This window comes from Ammodytes marinus (genome assembly GCF_949987685.1).
Source record: "Ammodytes marinus genome assembly, chromosome: 9".
Lineage (NCBI taxonomy): Eukaryota > Metazoa > Chordata > Actinopteri > Uranoscopiformes > Ammodytidae > Ammodytes > Ammodytes marinus.
The window spans coordinates 22,383,589-22,401,579 of NC_137213.1; the positions used below are offsets into that span (position 1 = coordinate 22,383,589).

The 17,991-nt window shown below is 38.3% G+C and overlaps 1 protein-coding gene across 2 annotated transcripts; it reads right to left on the reverse strand.

Moving 5' to 3' along the window:
* Window positions 1-1,431: 1,431 nt before the first annotated feature.
* Window positions 1,432-10,314, reverse strand: kif2c (kinesin family member 2C). 2 transcript variants are annotated; one of them, XM_080033825.1, is made up of 22 exons: window positions 10,243-10,314; window positions 10,053-10,147; window positions 9,466-9,567; window positions 9,245-9,293; window positions 9,124-9,159; window positions 7,814-7,957; window positions 7,367-7,468; window positions 6,262-6,347; window positions 6,030-6,125; window positions 5,878-5,932; window positions 5,568-5,730; window positions 5,160-5,250; window positions 4,993-5,056; window positions 3,976-4,067; window positions 3,725-3,867; window positions 3,139-3,352; window positions 2,724-2,834; window positions 2,539-2,606; window positions 2,363-2,441; window positions 2,189-2,269; window positions 2,013-2,106; window positions 1,432-1,563 (listed from the first exon to the last, which is right to left on the reverse strand). In XM_080033825.1, the coding sequence occupies exons 1-22, from the start codon at window positions 10,304-10,306 to the stop codon at window positions 1,508-1,510; spliced, it is 2,085 nt and encodes a 694-aa protein (XP_079889951.1). In that variant the 5' UTR covers window positions 10,307-10,314; the 3' UTR covers window positions 1,432-1,507. The 2 variants fall into 2 exon arrangements, with proteins under 2 accessions (XP_079889951.1, XP_079889952.1); XM_080033826.1 differs by lacking the exon at window positions 9,124-9,159.
* Window positions 10,315-17,991: the final 7,677 nt, after the last annotated feature.

Below are 17,991 nucleotides of genomic sequence, written 5' to 3' on the forward strand. Positions count from 1 at the left end.
CTTGCTCTAATCCTCGATTTTAAAGACAGTTTGCCTCTGTCTGTAGCGCTGCCTACTGTTGTGGCTGTTCAACTGACCTATCAGCTCCCTTTCTGTTTCTAGTATTGTTGCAGATTGCGTCTTTTACTTTGTGTTGTTGAAAGTGTTCACTGACTCGTCCGAAAAACATGATTTCCTCCTAAAAAAAAATCCGGACTGGAATTATTTGAAATAGCCTACATGAAATATTGAAACACTTAATAGTTGATTGAATGTTCAAGTGGTACAACAGTTTAAGGCAAGTTAGATTTAAGACTTTATTATTCCACTATGAATGAAATTCAAGACCAATTTTACACAAGCCAAAATTGAAAAGAAAATAATTAGGCCACTTAGGAAGCAACATGAAAACAACTGGGTTAGGTCCAGTGAAAAAGTTTATTAAAAATCTACAAAAAAAATATTTTATCTTATTTGGTATTTTGTTTCATTTCAAGTCATTCAACTTAAAGACAAAAATAATGTGACACGTAATTCATAAACCGAGATATGCGACCATATCAGATCTTGCCATGCTAAACTGGGCGTTGTCAATGCTAGAGGCATTTTTCAATTACTTGAAAAATAGATGCTAGCAATTATCTTGAGTTTCTAGATTGTAACAAGAACAAAATCATAAAAATCCTTATTCCCAGGGATTGGCAATTTTAAGACGTTTGAAAGATTGATTTCAGACATTTTAATACCAACTATGCCCTTATTTTTGGATTAATTCAATACTTTTTCAGGATTTTCAGGAAGGAACTATGTTCATCTTGCAGAGATTACAGTCTGATCATAACATTGTGTTCAGAGTGTTTTATATTCAAACCCTCAGCCTTATCAATTAACCTGTTTCTTTTGAATGCAATACAACCAAAGTATATGGCTCAATATAGTATGGTATATATAAATCACATCAGGGCTTTCTTTCACACCAGATAACAAGTTATCCGTTTTCTCCAGCTATGTTAAGCCTCTCATGTTTAAATCAACTTGGATGAGTTTTGAAACTACTCAAGTCTACTGCGCGTCTTCCTTCCAGCTGTAGTGCAGGATGTGGAAAATCTTATCTTGAAACCAGTCAGTTTTAATGAGCAGGTTGCACAATAATTATTTGTTCCATCTCAATTTTAATTTCCAACAGCCAACATACTAGCCTGGAAATCCAGACCTGCCGCTGGCAAATTAAATTTGCTGCGCCTGTTGATATGGGTCTGGATTTCCAGGCTACCAACATACAAGAAAAATATTTTAAAAAGGATTTAACACATGCAGAACTTCTGATGTCATGGTAGAAAAGTAAACATCCATATTGACATAGTGCTGCATTCAACCATAAAAAGGCTTTCTTACAAGACTCATTTTAAAATGTTATGAGTTTTATTGAACACTGTTTAATACAACTAATATATAGGCATTTCTTTAAAAACGAAATGGCATTAAAAACAAAAGTTTTTGGGGGTTTGACATTGGGTTCTTCTCAGCATCACAGCCTTGCCAATTCCTCCTCATTCACCGCCCTCTGCAGATCCAGAACCCTCTCTGTGGATGACAGATAAGACTGAATAAATAAGGTAACGCACATGCATCCACCCAGATTTTGGTCCTTTATTTTCATTAAGTTTTGTCCTTGCATTTATTGACATTTGATCTGGCCAACACAAGATTTCTTCTCCTTTTTCCCCACAGTAGGCATGCAGTATTCACAGGCTTACTAGATTAACTATTTGAAAATGTCATGCAGACTCTTACCGCCCCCTCGCTACCACATAGCCACCGACTTGTCAAATAACAAGGTGATCAGTTTAAGTTAAAGTCTTAAAAGGTAACTTTCAGCTTTTCCAACAAACACACCAGCTCCAACATCAGGTGTGGGCAAATTGAGTCTCAATTTTTTTTTTTTAATTCAACAGCAGTATTGAATTTAGTTTTCGGTATGTTGTGAAAATAACGGACAGAAAACCAAAGTCAAACTATGGTGTTGTACAAACCATTCAACGTCTTGACAAACTCCACCAGCTCTGGAACTTTGGCCCGGATGTTGAACGAGGTTTGCTCCATTACTTTGACATAGTCAAGACTCCTCTGAGAAAAAAAAAGTGATACATGTTTGAGGTCATACAAATCCTATATTATTTAATTATTTAAGCAGATTTAAGAAAACTACCTGCAGCTCTACGTAAAAGTCTTCCTCCTTCTCTGCTACATTGGATATAGCCTCATACGCAGTGGTATCCTCAACAGATTCCTACAACACACAAAATGGAACAGCAAATATGTAAGCAACATAGTATTTGATCAACATTAAACATGATTTTGGAATCATTTTGTGCAATCAGACCTCCTCTGTGGAGCTGTTTATAGGCTCCTGTGCCTTAGCTGTTGCACTGACTGTAGAATTGCCATTCAGTTCCTTCACTCTGCCGAAGAGACATTTTTTAAAGTTTTATCTTCACATGTAAGATATTCCTTTCATGATAACATTTTTGGAATCAATTTCACTTTGTAAGTATGAACCTGTCAGCATAACGTAGTGTGTTCATTGTGTATTCACATGAAGCCATGCCAGGAGACACCATAGCAATCTATGAAGGAAGAAAAGGGAAAATATGTGTACAGAACATTCTGTATTTTGACCGTCAATATTTCAATCATCTACTGTAATGCCAGCTGTATGCAAAACTCAAGAGTTTTTAACGTACCATGCAGGTCTTAGACTTTGCTCCGATAAAGGAATCCCTGAGAACCTTGGTCAAAGTGCTCATCCGGAAAGGAATGTGATCGCTGTTCATTCCAAGTGAACGGATGCACTCCTTCAGAACATAAGAGTTGATATTAGGGCATGTTGAAGTTTCATTTTTCAACATCACTTTTGATGCTTTGCATTTACATTTTGCGCAGAGTTGTCAGAAGAATTAAGAATGTTCAGCATTTTTCCTCTTTGCAATGTCTTTTTCTTAAAGGAGCCAGGGTTACTTTATCTGCACCTCCTGGATGGGGCGCCGGAGAAAAAAAGGACTTTGCCTACCAGTGGAAATACTGGGGTTCCCCAAAACCTCCTATTTTCACTTTGTAGCTAGAGCTAGATATTAACCTCCACAGCCGGCCCCAGTGTACCTTGAGAGCCAGCAGGCTGCGATTGATCTCCGTCATCTCAATCATGGTGTTGCGGTCACTGCTGCTGACATCAGTGCCGCGCTCGTTGCCAGCCAGATCGACCAATGAAAATTTGCCATGCAGCGTGGAGGCACGGTCGTTGCGGCGCAGGTTAATCTGGAGGATGGCATGAGAACGGGACGAGTTGGCATTGGCCGAGGTCTGGCCTGATGTTCTGGAGAGACAGTAGGACAGAGGGAAGGGAAAGGGACTCAAGTTAATGTGGTGTGTGTATATGTATATTATTAATAATAAGCATTTACAAAAATCAGATTGAAAATGAATGTTCATAAATACTATGAAAACAAACAGCTGTTTTGTTGTTCAGACTAGACTGTGTGACAGGACTATGTGGACGTGGCCGTACCAAACGGACTCCATGGTTGTTTTTATAGCATGTTCGGACGGAGAACTGCCATGATTGAAAATATCTTTAATTTGGAGTGATAAATATGTCTAACTCTTTTCAGATGCTTACTATAATGCAACTAACTCCCCAAAGGTACATAGTGGATTTGGGTTTAGGTGGGCTTTATCATCCAAGTACCTGCATGCACTGCCAATCTGTATCATCTTGATGACCTCTTCTGCTGTGGACACGTAGACTTCCTCCAGTCCAACAACCTGAACCTGCTGATGCTCGTCCTCCAGAACCCGGAGCTTGGCCTTCTTGTTCAGCAGGTCAAACACCTACATCAAAACAAGACATTTCACTTTAAGGATCATTTGCATAAGGTTTATATTTCAGTCAAATATTATCCATGTGTCGATGGGGGTAGGAGGAGTGGATTTTCTTACTTTCCCATTGTAGATCTCAAAGAAGCTGACATAGGCGCAGAGATCCAGGTGAGAATACATCCTGTGGTTGAGATGGGTGAAAACATCGTGGGCTAAAAATAATTAAAAAAAATTATTCAATATAAGTTCTCATATAAAAAGGCTAGTTATGTACATCCTGATTGTTCTGTAGTTATAGAGTAAAGCAGTGGATATGCAATAGGACTTAACGTGGATTAGGGGTGTGCACGTGTACACGTGTACACGAGTAACCGTTTAGTAAATCATAACCGTTTAGGAAAAATCAATAAACGAAAACCGTTCAAAAAAAATCTTTAAATTTTAAATGTTCTTTTTTTCAAAGTTTTTAAATATGTTCTGGAGACACGCATTTATTGATTTTACATCACTAATAAACTACTTGGGGAGGATAAAAGCTAGTCTGCCCAATCTGTCTGTCCCTCGGCGTGTGTGTGTGAGTGTGTGTATAATCGCAAACACACGCACACACACACACACGGGGAGGCGCCGTTCTCGGGCTTGACTCACAGCCAAGGAAGAGTGATGAAAGATAACCTAAAGATTAAAGTTACCCGGTTGACGTGAACTACGCGCGTAAGTAGCCCGAACTTTATAACACCTGTTCAACCTGCATAAACGTGGACATGTAGAAAGCGATAGGCTATATTAATCAGGAAATTAATGAAGCGCGATAATGACGGCGCACATGACATGCGAACGCGTATGTGTGTGTGCGCTCGCCTACAGGACGGCGGGCGCACGAGGACAATGACGTCACGGTTAACCGTGTACACGAAAAAAAATTTGTCGTGTACACGGTTAGACATTTTTGTAAACGTTCACACCCCTAACGTGGATAGGAATAGGAATTCTGTAAATTGAAATAAAAGCAAATCATGCACATGAAAAAAAAAACTAATTGGATTGCTTTTGATGATTCCTGTTGCGGTTAATGTGACTAGCCAGATTAAGTAATTTACTACAACATAGGGCACCTAGGGATGGTTTTGGTCGTACCTGCCAAGGCATAGATTCCTTTAGCGCTGTTTTGCTGTTTCCCTGTGAAATCACCTCCCATGGTCTAAGGAAAAAATGTGTAAAGTTTTAGCAAAAATGTAAATAAATAAATAAATGGAAAATTCTGAACAAAACAAGTCAACCCTATACAGCAAGCAGATACTTACATGAGTCTTACCACTTCCCGTCTGGCCGTAGGCGAAGCATGTTGCCATGGCACCGTCAAATATGGACTGCACCAACGGTTTGGCTGTGAACCTAAGAAGAAAAAATTAATAAAACATAAAAATATATCACTCACAAATTTAAAACCAAGAAAAAAAAAAGACGATATGTATGGAATGTTAACCTCAAGTTTCCAACATTTCATCTCCAGACACAGGTCATACTGTATTAGAAACACGGCCATCTATACTTTCCCCTCACAAAAACTTTATTGTTGAGAATTTAAATACTAGCCAGAAGAAATGTATAGAAGGTATCAGTGAGATCTTGTAAAGACCACTTCTTATTCAGGGAAACCTGCCCTCGGATCCACCTCGTAAAATAAAAAAAGGGATGAATGAGGTTATTACTTGTAGACCAAGTCGTTGGTGGAGGTCTCTTCGAAAGAGTAGTCAAAGTGGAAGACCTGGTTTTCCAAGTACTTGGTTAGGTCCACCTTTTGTTTTGTCTCATGAACCAGCATAGCACCTTTTCCAGGCACAGACACCACATCGATCTCCTTTCTATTAAGCTCTGCAAAATACAATGTTGTCAAAGTCAGCATTTCAAATAAAATAAAACATAATAGCTAGTGACCACAGTGTAATTAATTACGCTTTTAGATTATACATGTATATAATTATACTGTATACAGGATGTAAGATGTCCCTCCCAATATACCTTGCTTGTTAAGGGGCCGCTTGCGAACACACACACAAATTCTTTGAGCTTCAATCTGTAAAAACAAAAAATGTACTGTAAGTAGGGGCTATAATGGAACACCAGCAGCACTAGCTTCATGCAAGAAAAGTGTTTCGTTAGGCCAAACATACTTTGTCAGCAGTTGACATGGGGGTTATTTCCATGGTCTCTCTGAAGTCTTGGATCATATCATAGAACTTCTGCTGTGGTCGAGAAGCCTCACCAAACTGAAAGAGAATGAACAAGTAATTAAAAATATGACATGGACCTTCTCTTGTTTCTAAGAAGAAAAAAGAAAAGACAGTTCCAACCGAGTCCCACTTTTCCCATTAAAACCTAAATAAAGGAATAAATGTATCTCACCTTTCCCCTCTTGGTCTGCATTTCGGTGGGTTTTACGAGACAAGACATCCTTTTGTTGCCTGGGAGAGCCACAGATTTTCTTCTGCCTTTGAGAAAAACAAATATCAATCCTTTGCATGTGTGAAAGCAGGGTGCAGTTATGGCGATGTGTAGAGCTATTCCACTCCGTTCATAAATCTAAGGTGGTATTCTGGTAGTCACAACTAGTCCACATCCTTAGTGCATTTCAGATGTTAGTTGGACATTTTTTATTTTTGCGTACTCCATAAAGATAATAAAGAACTCAAAAGACCAACATCATAATAGTTATTTTTGTAGCCCATAATTTACACCATAAGAATATATAATGCCAACTTCACATTTAATGAAGACTACTGGGGGCAGTTCATTTCAACAACATAAGTGTAGCCTCTTTTTTTCACATGTGAATAGGGATTCAAGTGGCCTTAAATATTCCCCTTGGCCAAGTCCGACCTGAGTGATTCTCACTCTGTTGGCGACAACCTGATTTAAATCAATATTACGCATGGATCGAACGAACGCTTGTTGTAGTCCATTTTCGTAAAATAGTGTAGTTTCACGCTAGAGACTCACCTCAGCAATACTCGCCATCGCGCAATGACGTCGGTTAGGAAAAGTGGAGTCGAATTCATTTTAAACAGTGCTGTCTTTTCCTATGTTTGAAAGGAAGCACCTTTTCATCTCTCCTTGACCCGATGACGTTTAGGGTTAAGGTTAAGTAAAGGAGGCATAAAGGTTAGGAGATTTGACTATTCGTAGAGGCCCCTGGTGTTGTACGTGTTACACGCTCCCCTTGTTCGTCAAAGCTACTGCTAACTAGAATCGCCGCTACTTTCCTCCACCAGCCGGTGTTACAATATCAGCAGTTTCTAGCGGGCGGCGCATATGAGCATATGCTGTGATGTAGTGTTCCAGGGTTAACTTGTCTGGTTGTATAATTCAGACAAGTCCAAACAAACTGCACCAAGGAAGGGGTTAAACACTCCAGGGTTCAGTTCAAACATACAAAACAAGGCTGACTTAAAAACAACCCGAGTAATCATACATACATGATATTCTGTCAATGTAATAATTTGTTTCTGACCTTTGGCCGAAGGCAGCAGAGGTTCATCGTTTTCCTTTACTGCCTCTGCCTGAGGCTGTGCTGGTTTTACCTCGTTCTTTCTACGCTGCTTATTGAGGAACCCTAGATAAGACAGGAGAATGCACTGGAGTTAATAAGGATGACAAATATTTCCGAATAACAGACAAAATAAAAGTATTTAAAGACCAATTTGTACTTGGAAAATAACTGAAAGTCTACTCAAAGACGTGTTCCATATCTCATGATTTACCGGTAGATACGTATGTGTCATTTGTGTACACATCATGGATGTGCAAAATATACTGTACAGGCAGGACTTGCAATGACATTTAACGGAGAACATGTTAAATTGACATGTGGCTTTTATCAGTTTGACTCAAATATTTATTATTTTTAAGTTTGTGAATTTCCTTTTTCAATTATGTTTTTCAGAAGATCACTACCAACCAGAGTTTGTGAGGACTGATGAAGGGGCGATATCGGGCTGGTTCGTCTCCAGCTTCTTCTTAGAAGACCCACAGGTCGGAACTGGGGCAGAAACATTAGCCGGGGCCTGGAACATACACGTCTGCCTGGACTGAGACCGAACAACTGAAAGCAAGAGAAATTCCAGTCAGATAGCTGCGGTATGAGAGTAAGTGAAGGTTTTTTCCTTCAGGGGTTAAATGGTGCAATGACAAAGGAAAACTGTGCATGGCTAAAGTCTGCCAAATCAAAAGCGATCAAAGCAGCAAGTTTACTTTTCAGAAAGGAAACAAGGTTATCCAGAGACCCAGGGTAACAGAAGTGGGCTGTGAGGGATTAAGCTAGGTACTGAAAACTGTGAGATTAAGCGTGTTATGCTGGGTTTACACTAGAGGACTTTTAAAAGACTGCAGACTGACACCCTCTCACATCGAAAGACAATCAACTCACACCTGAAGAATATTAGCCATTAGTTCTCTGAGTTTTCACAGAATGTCACAGAATGGCATTTTGAAAAGACAGGGGGTCTCATATTGCAAGACTACAACTAGATTCCTTTTGAGATTAATATTATGTCCAATCTTGCTACCGGAGATGAAAGTGATTTCAGTCAAATAAAAAGTATTTTTTTAGCAGGTAAAATGGACTGGGTGTCAGCCTGGTTCTCCAGCCGAGGCTGCTAACTAAAAGCGTCCGAAAAAAGTGCCTCACAGGCAGACACAGGTCGCGACTAATGCCGCTCCTCCTGCGTCATGTTGGTGCTAGAGAGTGTGACAGTGTTCACGTCATTTCACTTGAGCCAACCCCTCAAGACTAACGATAATATCAAACATGTTTGATAATGTCTTAACGTCAAGACGGGAAGGAGACTGAAATCGGGTCGGATGAACACTTTACACCAAACGACTGAGATTACAGGCACGAGCCACAACTCCAGCAAGACTCAGTGATTTCAGTCCGACGTTGAAAAAATTGTCAGCGACTGTCAAATCGCATGAAAAGTTGAGTAGTGTAAGCCCAGCATTAGATGATTATATTTGCAAATGCATACCCAAAGTTGTCCCATCAACCATCCTTGTGCCACCAATAATTCAATCTTATAGAAGATTGTTACTGATGTATAAATCACCAATGGCCATAGAGCACAGGTCCAGTTCAATGTGGATTGTGTTTCCCATCCCCCCCCCCCCAACCCATTTTAACCCCAATCTCATTCAGAATCATCATAAATTAGTGATTAGAAAAATGAACTAATTTGCTTTAGTGAAGAAGAACATGCATGACATGCCGACCTGACTCTTCAGCATTGATGAGTGTTGAACCAGAGGCTTTTGGAATGAAACAAGCCGTTAGAAGACACACTACAAGACATGTCCATTTAAAAAGAACAAACATTAAAATATATTTACATACAGGAGGGAGGGGCAGGAATCCTGGAGGAGCGTAGTCGACCATCATACTTCTACAGGAGACAAACGGAGAGGGGAAAAAATTGGGTCCTGCATTCGTTATTGAAACTATAACACGAAAGTACAAGTCCCTTATATCCAGTTTCAACCAATGTTTCCCAATCCAAAAGGATAAACACATTTGTAAAACGTCTATGCCATGTGAAAATGTAATGGAACACTTACCTTGTCTGCAGCAGGAAGGGGTGTGACAGCAGCTTTGTTGGTGGCAGAATTTATATGCTCCATAAGCTCTGGATTGAGTGCACTTAGCTCATTCCAGTCAACCTAAATCACAAACAACCAGCCAAGAGAAATACAGGAAGTGTTATTTTCGTATGTGGTAATTATAGTTATAAGGGTGCAAACTAACTAATCGGCAGTTTAGAGTTTGGTATGGCATTATTTTTTTAAAGTCATTTAAATACACAACTAAAAGCCAGTAGGAAGAAACTAAGAGTGTGCTTATGTCACTTGTGACTCTGTGACTAATGACATACATCGTTTAAGGATCGGTGTCCTTCAAGTGCAGTTGATATGGCTGCTATAGCATACAAGGCAGCTTTCTGTTTGGTGTATCTAAAATTGGTTTAAAACGTTGTTAATTACTATTCAATATGTGACTCTGGCCTACATAAAATCATTTTCGTACCAAGCGTTATAACGTTAGAGACGGATTCGTCTCTGACTGACTGACCTCCAGCGCTCCTGGCTCATATTTTTACTTGTGTGAAATATATGTATTTTCTGTGTTTATGGGATCGCTCACTCACCTCCTTTCCACGGCATATGTTCTTCTCATGCCACTCTACAAGAACCGTGGACTTGGCGTTATCAACAGTTTTTACCACTGCCGAATGAACCCGACCTGGTGCCCACATCACAGCAAAGTTATTAACAACATACCATGCTATTATTTAAAAGGTGAACGCGATATTTTCATATTTATTTTAATCAGCTCACCATCACTTCGACTGATTTGGACAGAGATTCCAACAAGAAAAAGTCTGGACATATTGGACTCCATTTTGGCAATTTTCTGTGTTGTTACGACAAAAGCAAAAATGAATGCAACGTTAAAGCTTTAGCAATTGACTATCTCGCGCTATCTAATGATTATATAGTGTTCTCTATATAATGATATCCCCATTGTATCGAGACGTGCACAAATATACTGTCAACTGTCTTACTTTTCTTATTTTTAGTTTGTTTATCTCACTGACAACAGAATCCAACTCACCTCCGTCCCACAGCCGCCCAATATTTGAAACGGGGTTATTTCCGGGCACTTATAGCTGTGATTGGTCCTCGGCCATATAAAATATCGTCATGTCCGCTCTTTCTTCTTCTGTTACTTTTTAGGGGTCAAATCCAACCAAAGGTATACTGCCACTCCATGGATAAAATAGGAATTACCTCTGCTATGAAAATAAACTTAGCGTTGCAGCTAGGTTTTGTGAACCTTTAATGCAAACTTGGCGTCAGAGGAATGAGTATCGTGATACACGTTAGTATAAATAAGTAGAAGTCTATATAGGCTACGTTTATGTTTTATAAATAATTTGAAAAGGCTATGAAACATCTTTGTCACATTAGGCTATTTATTTTGCACCACAAGGAGAGTACTGAGTAGCGTATTTTTTCACTCTACTAAACTTATTGATGTCACTAGCCTACAGAGGTGGGCAGAGTAGCCAAAAAATGTACTCAAGTAAAAGTAAGTTACTTTAAGATTATAATTACTCAAGTAGAAGTAAAAGTACTCATACAAATTACTACTTGAGTAAGAGTAAAAAAGTATGCAGTGAAAAGACTACTCAAGTACTCAAGAGTACAAGTAGGCCTACTGCATTACTCCGGATTTATTTTTGAAATATACAGAGCAACACAAACGGTACAGAATAGACACGAACATAATATAAAACAGCAATGTTCAAATAAAGATATGTTAAATAACATAATTTTAAATAAAACAATAAATAAGGTATTTAAAAATCAAATGAATAACCCTTGAACTCAAACAATAATAAATTAATTATCTGCCAAATTAAATAGGCCTACATCAGCCTTCAAATAAAATGATAATAAATTAGGCTTGTCCAAAATTATATTAATTAAAACCCTTATAACACTGTTGCAATTGTTTTGCACATACACATTTTAAAACAAATTCCTACAATATGTCACTGGCCCTGAGAAAATTATCTAGGTTGTGTTTAGCCCCAAAAATATAAAACACAAAATTAAACTTCGTTACACATCAAAACCTGCTGGCACACTCACTTAACGTATGAAACTACAGAGTGGCTGAACAAAGAGACCACTCTCAGACTCTCACACAGCCAGACTGGGGCATGCAAAGTGAGTAGGCTACAGGGAGAACAGGACATGTGTCAAAGAAGAACAGTTTCTCTGTAATTGCGAGTGTGTGGGAGTCTGTGTCACTGTGATTGTGTGAGTGTGTATTTGAGGCCAGGGGTGTGGCTATTGCTCCTCGGAATCAGCGGTTTCTTCCATTTTCTCGACTCACCCAGATAGTCGGTAAAATATGCGTTTAACCTACATGGCACGGCCACAACATCGGTGCGGAACCGCAGCCTTTAAAAAAGTCCGCGGACATTGTTGAGCCCATGGTTGAGCCCTATGACAACATGACAACACTTGTCATGTGACTGAAGTGGCTGCATTTGATTGGCAAGCTTTTGTAATGTGGTTTTTATTGGTTGAAATAGTCACGTGATAGAGATGTTGGCTGAAGACGTCCCCGGGGAGAGAAATCATGAGAGAAATAGCTCTCGCATGTAATAAATAAAATATATAAAAAAATAAGGTAACGACCGTCACGTAGCCAAATGGAACGGCGTAAAAGTACCGTTCTTTCTTAAAATATTTACTCAAGTAAAAGTAAAAGTATGTTGCAATAAAACTACTCCTAAAATTACAATTTATTCAAAAAGTTACTCAAGTATTTGTAACGGAGTAAATGTAGCGCGTTACGACCCACCTCTGCTAGCCTACTTTACAGGAAGATGTTATAGGGCAGGCTATATGCAAAAACAATATGATGAGATCACAATATTTGATGCATTATTAAGAACTTATATAGGCACCATGTGGATATATTAGATTTACCACAATGTTAATTAATAGCCTACTGCTGATTTTTTTGGTTAACTTTATTTTTCTCTGATTATCTGATAACAAAGACAACATATCACGATAACTATTACATATAACATTTAAAAGCAATTTAAATATGTTTTCTGGTAAATAATTTTCTGAAAAGAATGCCAGTTTTAACTTTGTAGCTTACTCGTAATTTGTTCAGTAATATACATGTGTTTTGATCAGCATAATATTACATTTTAAATATAAATGTGAAAATGCATGAACAACATTACAAAAACGTATATGGATAGGGCAGGTATAGTGGCTATTTTCACATTGGTATGTTAAATTCAAAATTGCAGTGTTTTCGTCAACCCTTTCCTTCTGTAAATAATAAGCCTCATCCAGCCTCAATCGGGTGTCCTGGACATGGATGTAACAAACATGGTAATATAACTGCTACTATCAATTTATACAGCCAAAATATTCTGTCTTATGAATGGAAGGTTGCAGGACAATATTACAGAACTGCTGCATCAATGAAATTGCATACATTGATTTTGTATTTAAATCCCTGTATTAACATTTTAATCAATTTTGTAATCAAATAGCTCTGATCTTCTTTTTTTTCTTCTCTGTTGTATAGCAGAGATCTCAAGCTGTTTAGAATGGTATCATGTGATGGGAAAATACATTTGAATCATACTTTTCATTTGAATTTTTACACAAGTCCGTTGTTTTTTCAAATAAAATAAAAACTGATTCAAACACAAAGAAACACAAGTGGTTAGAAAACTTGCATATAATGTGAATATATTGGAATACTTTGGTACAAAAATACTCTTAGTTATTGTGAGATCCCACTCGAAAAAGAAAAATATGGAATATTTATTCCTTTGCTATGACTTTATTATTAAAATTATTGTGACATGTTGCTGACTATTGATTGATAATTTGTATCAGAGATGCTATTGGCTTTTTTTATTGATGCATGATGTCATGTCTATACACTGTATAGACATGACATTACAGCATGCAAGTTATATTTTTTGTATTGAATTATTCCGTATTCAGTGTTTTTAAAGGTGAAGTAAGCGATTTATTTATGTTAATATAAGTGTTAAATCGCTCTTTATTCATAAAGTGATCACTTATATAGCCTAGTGTGCGCAATGCACATCTCATAAAGCCGATCTCTCAGTCACTCGCTCTGCATGTAATCGGCAAATAAACTTTTCGGGATCCCACTACTGATAACCAATCAGAAGAGAGAACGCTACAAACCGGCACCCGTCTCACTTTTGGTGCACATGCAGAGCAACAGATGGGTGAATGTGTATGCGCCTACAAAGGCGGAACAGGTAAAAATCCTGCCCAATGTCTGTTTTGATAGTTTCTATCATGTTTTATCACACTTATAGGCAGGGCCGACGGACTGGGGGGAAAAGTGATACAGTCGTGGGGGGGCTCAAGGCAGAGGGGGGCCCATACTTTTTTTTTTTTTTTTTTTTAACAAGCTAAATGTGGGGCCCCGATCTTCGAAGGCCCTGAACAATGCTATTCCAAAAAAGAAATAATTGACTGGCTCGTGATAGGCCCCTGACCCTTGCAAGGAGATCAGGGGCCTGCACATGACTAAGGCATGTGTGCGGGAGAGTAAGCAGGAGCAAGCCAACATTGAATTGAACTGGTGGCGAAAATAAACGCAGCGATGTTTCTATGGGGATATTTAGCTGTACAGAAATAAGTGCTGGCAAAGCTAGGACAGTTTAAGACTCCACATCACTGTGGCAACACAACCTATCCATCAGCTCAGACAGCGCAAAGAAAAGTCTGATGAATACATGAGAGTGATGGCCCCTGCAAGTTTCAGTAAGTTTAAAGAAGTGCCACACTGTTACTGTCTTTGAAATGCATTTAGACATTTTAAGGGGAAAACACATTGTATTTATTATTTCAACTATTGAGTTATTTGTAGAACGGCATGCTAGTGTAGGCCAACAAGATTTATTTTCTGAATTTTCAATGCTGCTTTATTTTTATGTTTTAAATTGGGAAAGACATGTTCCAAAACGACCTGTATTTAAAAAGAAATCAAGCAAGTATAGGCTAATAATAACCATTAATGAATTATAGGCTATCGCATCACAGTAGGCCTATTGTCCACAATAATCACAGCCCCCCATCCATAAAGGAACTTTAAAAAGTTGAATTTGCACTTGATTTGCCTACACAAGTGTATGGTCTATTATTTGTATTTAGTGTGTCTGCATAGTATTGCACCAAAACAGTAGAAGTTTTCTTTAATTGTGTTTTGTACTGTCTGTAAAATTATACCTGCACATAGCAAACAAAATTGCACAACTGTATTCAAATAAACAGTTGTTTATTTCTATAGTGCGCATTGGCATCTTTGAGCAAAATACCCCCAAAATTGATACTTTGTCCTACTGGACGTGACGTATCTTTGGATGTTGAAAATCTTTTAAACCCTGGGTACACCACCACCTGGTGGTGGCGCAGTAAACAGTTACTATTTCCAAGGTTGAGGACTTGAAAAGGTAAATCGTGATCAGCCATAACAGTAGCAGCTCATTATTATGGAAGACGTGGAGAAACATGTAGGCCTATGAATAAATACATAAAATAATAATAAGCTCAAATAAATCGGAGTTAGTGCATATATCTCCACTGCAACATTGCAGTGAAACTGCATTTTTATTTTATTGATAAACAAAATACAATACAAAACTCTCTTAGGGGAAGAAAACACACATTCTGCATTCATCAGATACAATATAGGCTAACAAAGAACAAAAACAAAGGGACAAAATCAGAAGTCGAAAGCCAAAAGGCTAAAATGATAACAATTAGGAGCAATTCAGTAGCATCAAAACAACAATTTCCTGGAAATATCTGTATACATTTGTCTTGTAATTTTACTAGATTTATTTTTTCAAGGAGGAGAAAAACAGTTTAAAATCATTAGTAGCCTAATCCATACAAAGGAAGGCCTAGAAGCTTACCACTTACTGCAATGGATATGCTATCTATACCTATGAGGATGATCATAGGTGTAATACAATCCAATTAAATGTGTGTTTCCTATTTGTATTTACTGTCACTTGGTCACATGACCCCTGAGCTATTGAAGAAAACTCAGACTTTCTAAAAACGATTATAGCAAAGAATAAGTGCCTAGTCCAACTAACCTCCAATAGCCAACTACACTCAGCATCCTGATATGACCTTTTATATGCTATCTATGATCCTGACCAATTGTGACGTTAGCTAATTTGCTAGCTGCAGGGATACACCACGCCAGCATTTCTCAATCCTCTCCTGGAGGACGACTTGTCCTGCACATTCTAGATCTCTTCCTGCTTCATACAATACAGGTGATTAAAATAAGCAGCTTATTATCAAGATTCTTAAACTATAAGTAACTATTTTAAAGTCACTTTTCTCATTGACGTTGGAGATGTGTGTGCATGGCTATGTAGTGTCATTACAGGCAAGATGTGTCAGACCTCGTGGCGCAACGGTAGCGCGTCTGACTCCAGATCAGAAGGTTGCGTGTTCAAATCACGTCGGGGTCAATTGTTTTACTCCATCGTATTTTTATAATGATCTGCCTCCTTTAATGTATTCTCTTTCTCCTTGTTGGGTGCATATGTTTAATGTCATTAGTTTAATTAGCAGTACAATAAGATCAAGAGAAAACCTTTTTTTAGATCGACTTGCAGCAAGCAATCAAGAGGTATGACCGATGAAATGCTTTCTGTTTGAATCTTACCTATTTTGTTCCTTTTACACACTTTACATTTCCATCTGTTCTTCTTGGCTTTACATGCATTTACAACACTGATAATGTCACAGACTGTCGTACCTTTGCCTTGCAGTTCACAGTTCAAATGGATTGAGTTCCAGTGATGACGTCAGAAAGGCAACCACTGTGGTAGATAGACGGTACAGAAGCATCTGGTCCGCACCGGATCAAGGACATGGCTTTATCCTGCAGGCCGTAAGACTGTTGAACTTGTAACTCTTAAGGCAAGGCAAGGCAAGGCAAGGCAAGTTTATTTATATAGCACAATTCAGACACAAGGCCACTCAAAGTGCTTTACAGGGGCAAGATTAGAATACATAAAACACATTATAAAACATTTAAAAGCGAATAAATGAAGCAAATAAAATAAAAATTGCAGGTTAAAATGGAAACAAAAAAGTCTTCAGACTCGATTTAAAAGAACTGAGGGTTGCAGCAGACCTCAAGTTTTCTGGGAGTTTGTTCCAGATTTTTGGCAAATAAAATAAAAATTGCAGGTTAAAATGGAAACAAAAAAGTCTTCAGACTCGATTTAAAAGAACTGAGGGACTCTTCAGACTCGATTTAAAAGAACTGAGGGTTGCAGCAGACCTCAAGTTTTCTGGGAGTTTGTTCCAGATTTTTGTCAAATAAAATAAAAATTGCAGGTTAAAATGGAAACAAAAAAGTCTTCAGACTCGATTTAAAAGAACTGAGGGTTGCAGCAGACCTCAAGTTTTCTGGGAGTTTGTTCCAGATTTTTGGCGCATAATAACTAAAAGCTGCTTCTCCTTGTTTAGTCCTAACTCTAGGGACTGTAAGTAGACCTGTCCCAGACGACCTCGAAGGGCTCTGGACGGTTCATAACACGGTCAGCATATCAGTAGGCTAATGTATTTTGGCCCTAAACCATTTAGTGCTTTATAAACCAACAACAGTATTTTGAAATCAATTCTTTGAGTGACTGGAAGCCAGTGTAAAGACCTCAGAACTGGGGTAATGTGATCCACTTTTTTGGTCCTAGTGAGGACTCGAGCAGCAGCGTTCTGAATTAGCTGAAGCTGTCTGACATAGATTTTTTTGGAAGGCCAGCAAACTATAACTACTTAACTATAATCAGACCACAATCAGTAGGCTACATTTTAAACTTACCGTTTATAACCTGGAAATCATATATTACTACCTGTGTATATACACCTATAACTATAGGCTATTCATTTAACTAGGCCTATGTCAACATGTGTAGGCCTACAAGTAAGACAATAGCCTACATCTACTTTGAACATCAGATTCCTCCTAAATGAAAAATATATGTATTACTAAGAACAGCAGAAGAGGCTAATTTTACATAAATCACTGGTTTTCATCATTGTGGGACACCGACATTTCTTATAGTCTACGGTTACGACGACAGACCAGCTGTGACAAGAAAAACTGGGCTCGTCCGGGATTTGAACCCGGGACCTCCCGCACCCCGCCCTCTCTCTAAACTGATAGCCTACAGTTCATTCTCTATGGTAGTTGTTTACGCGGGGGAAGTCAAGAGGGGACTAAACATACTGTCTGTAAGCCAGGATGTTCTACTCATGATGAGTTGCATAAAAGACAACATTCAGACAGATTAAAAAAAGAATAAAAACACAGACAGTTATAAAAGTGCACCAACCAGATCACTTTTTGGTTATTTTCAAGCTAGTCTCTGAAAAAACTAGCCCATCATTTTTCCGCAGTCATAAATGGGTTAGATGGCATTTAGTGGACTTGTGTCCTCTAATTCTCGGTTTCAGTATGTTAAA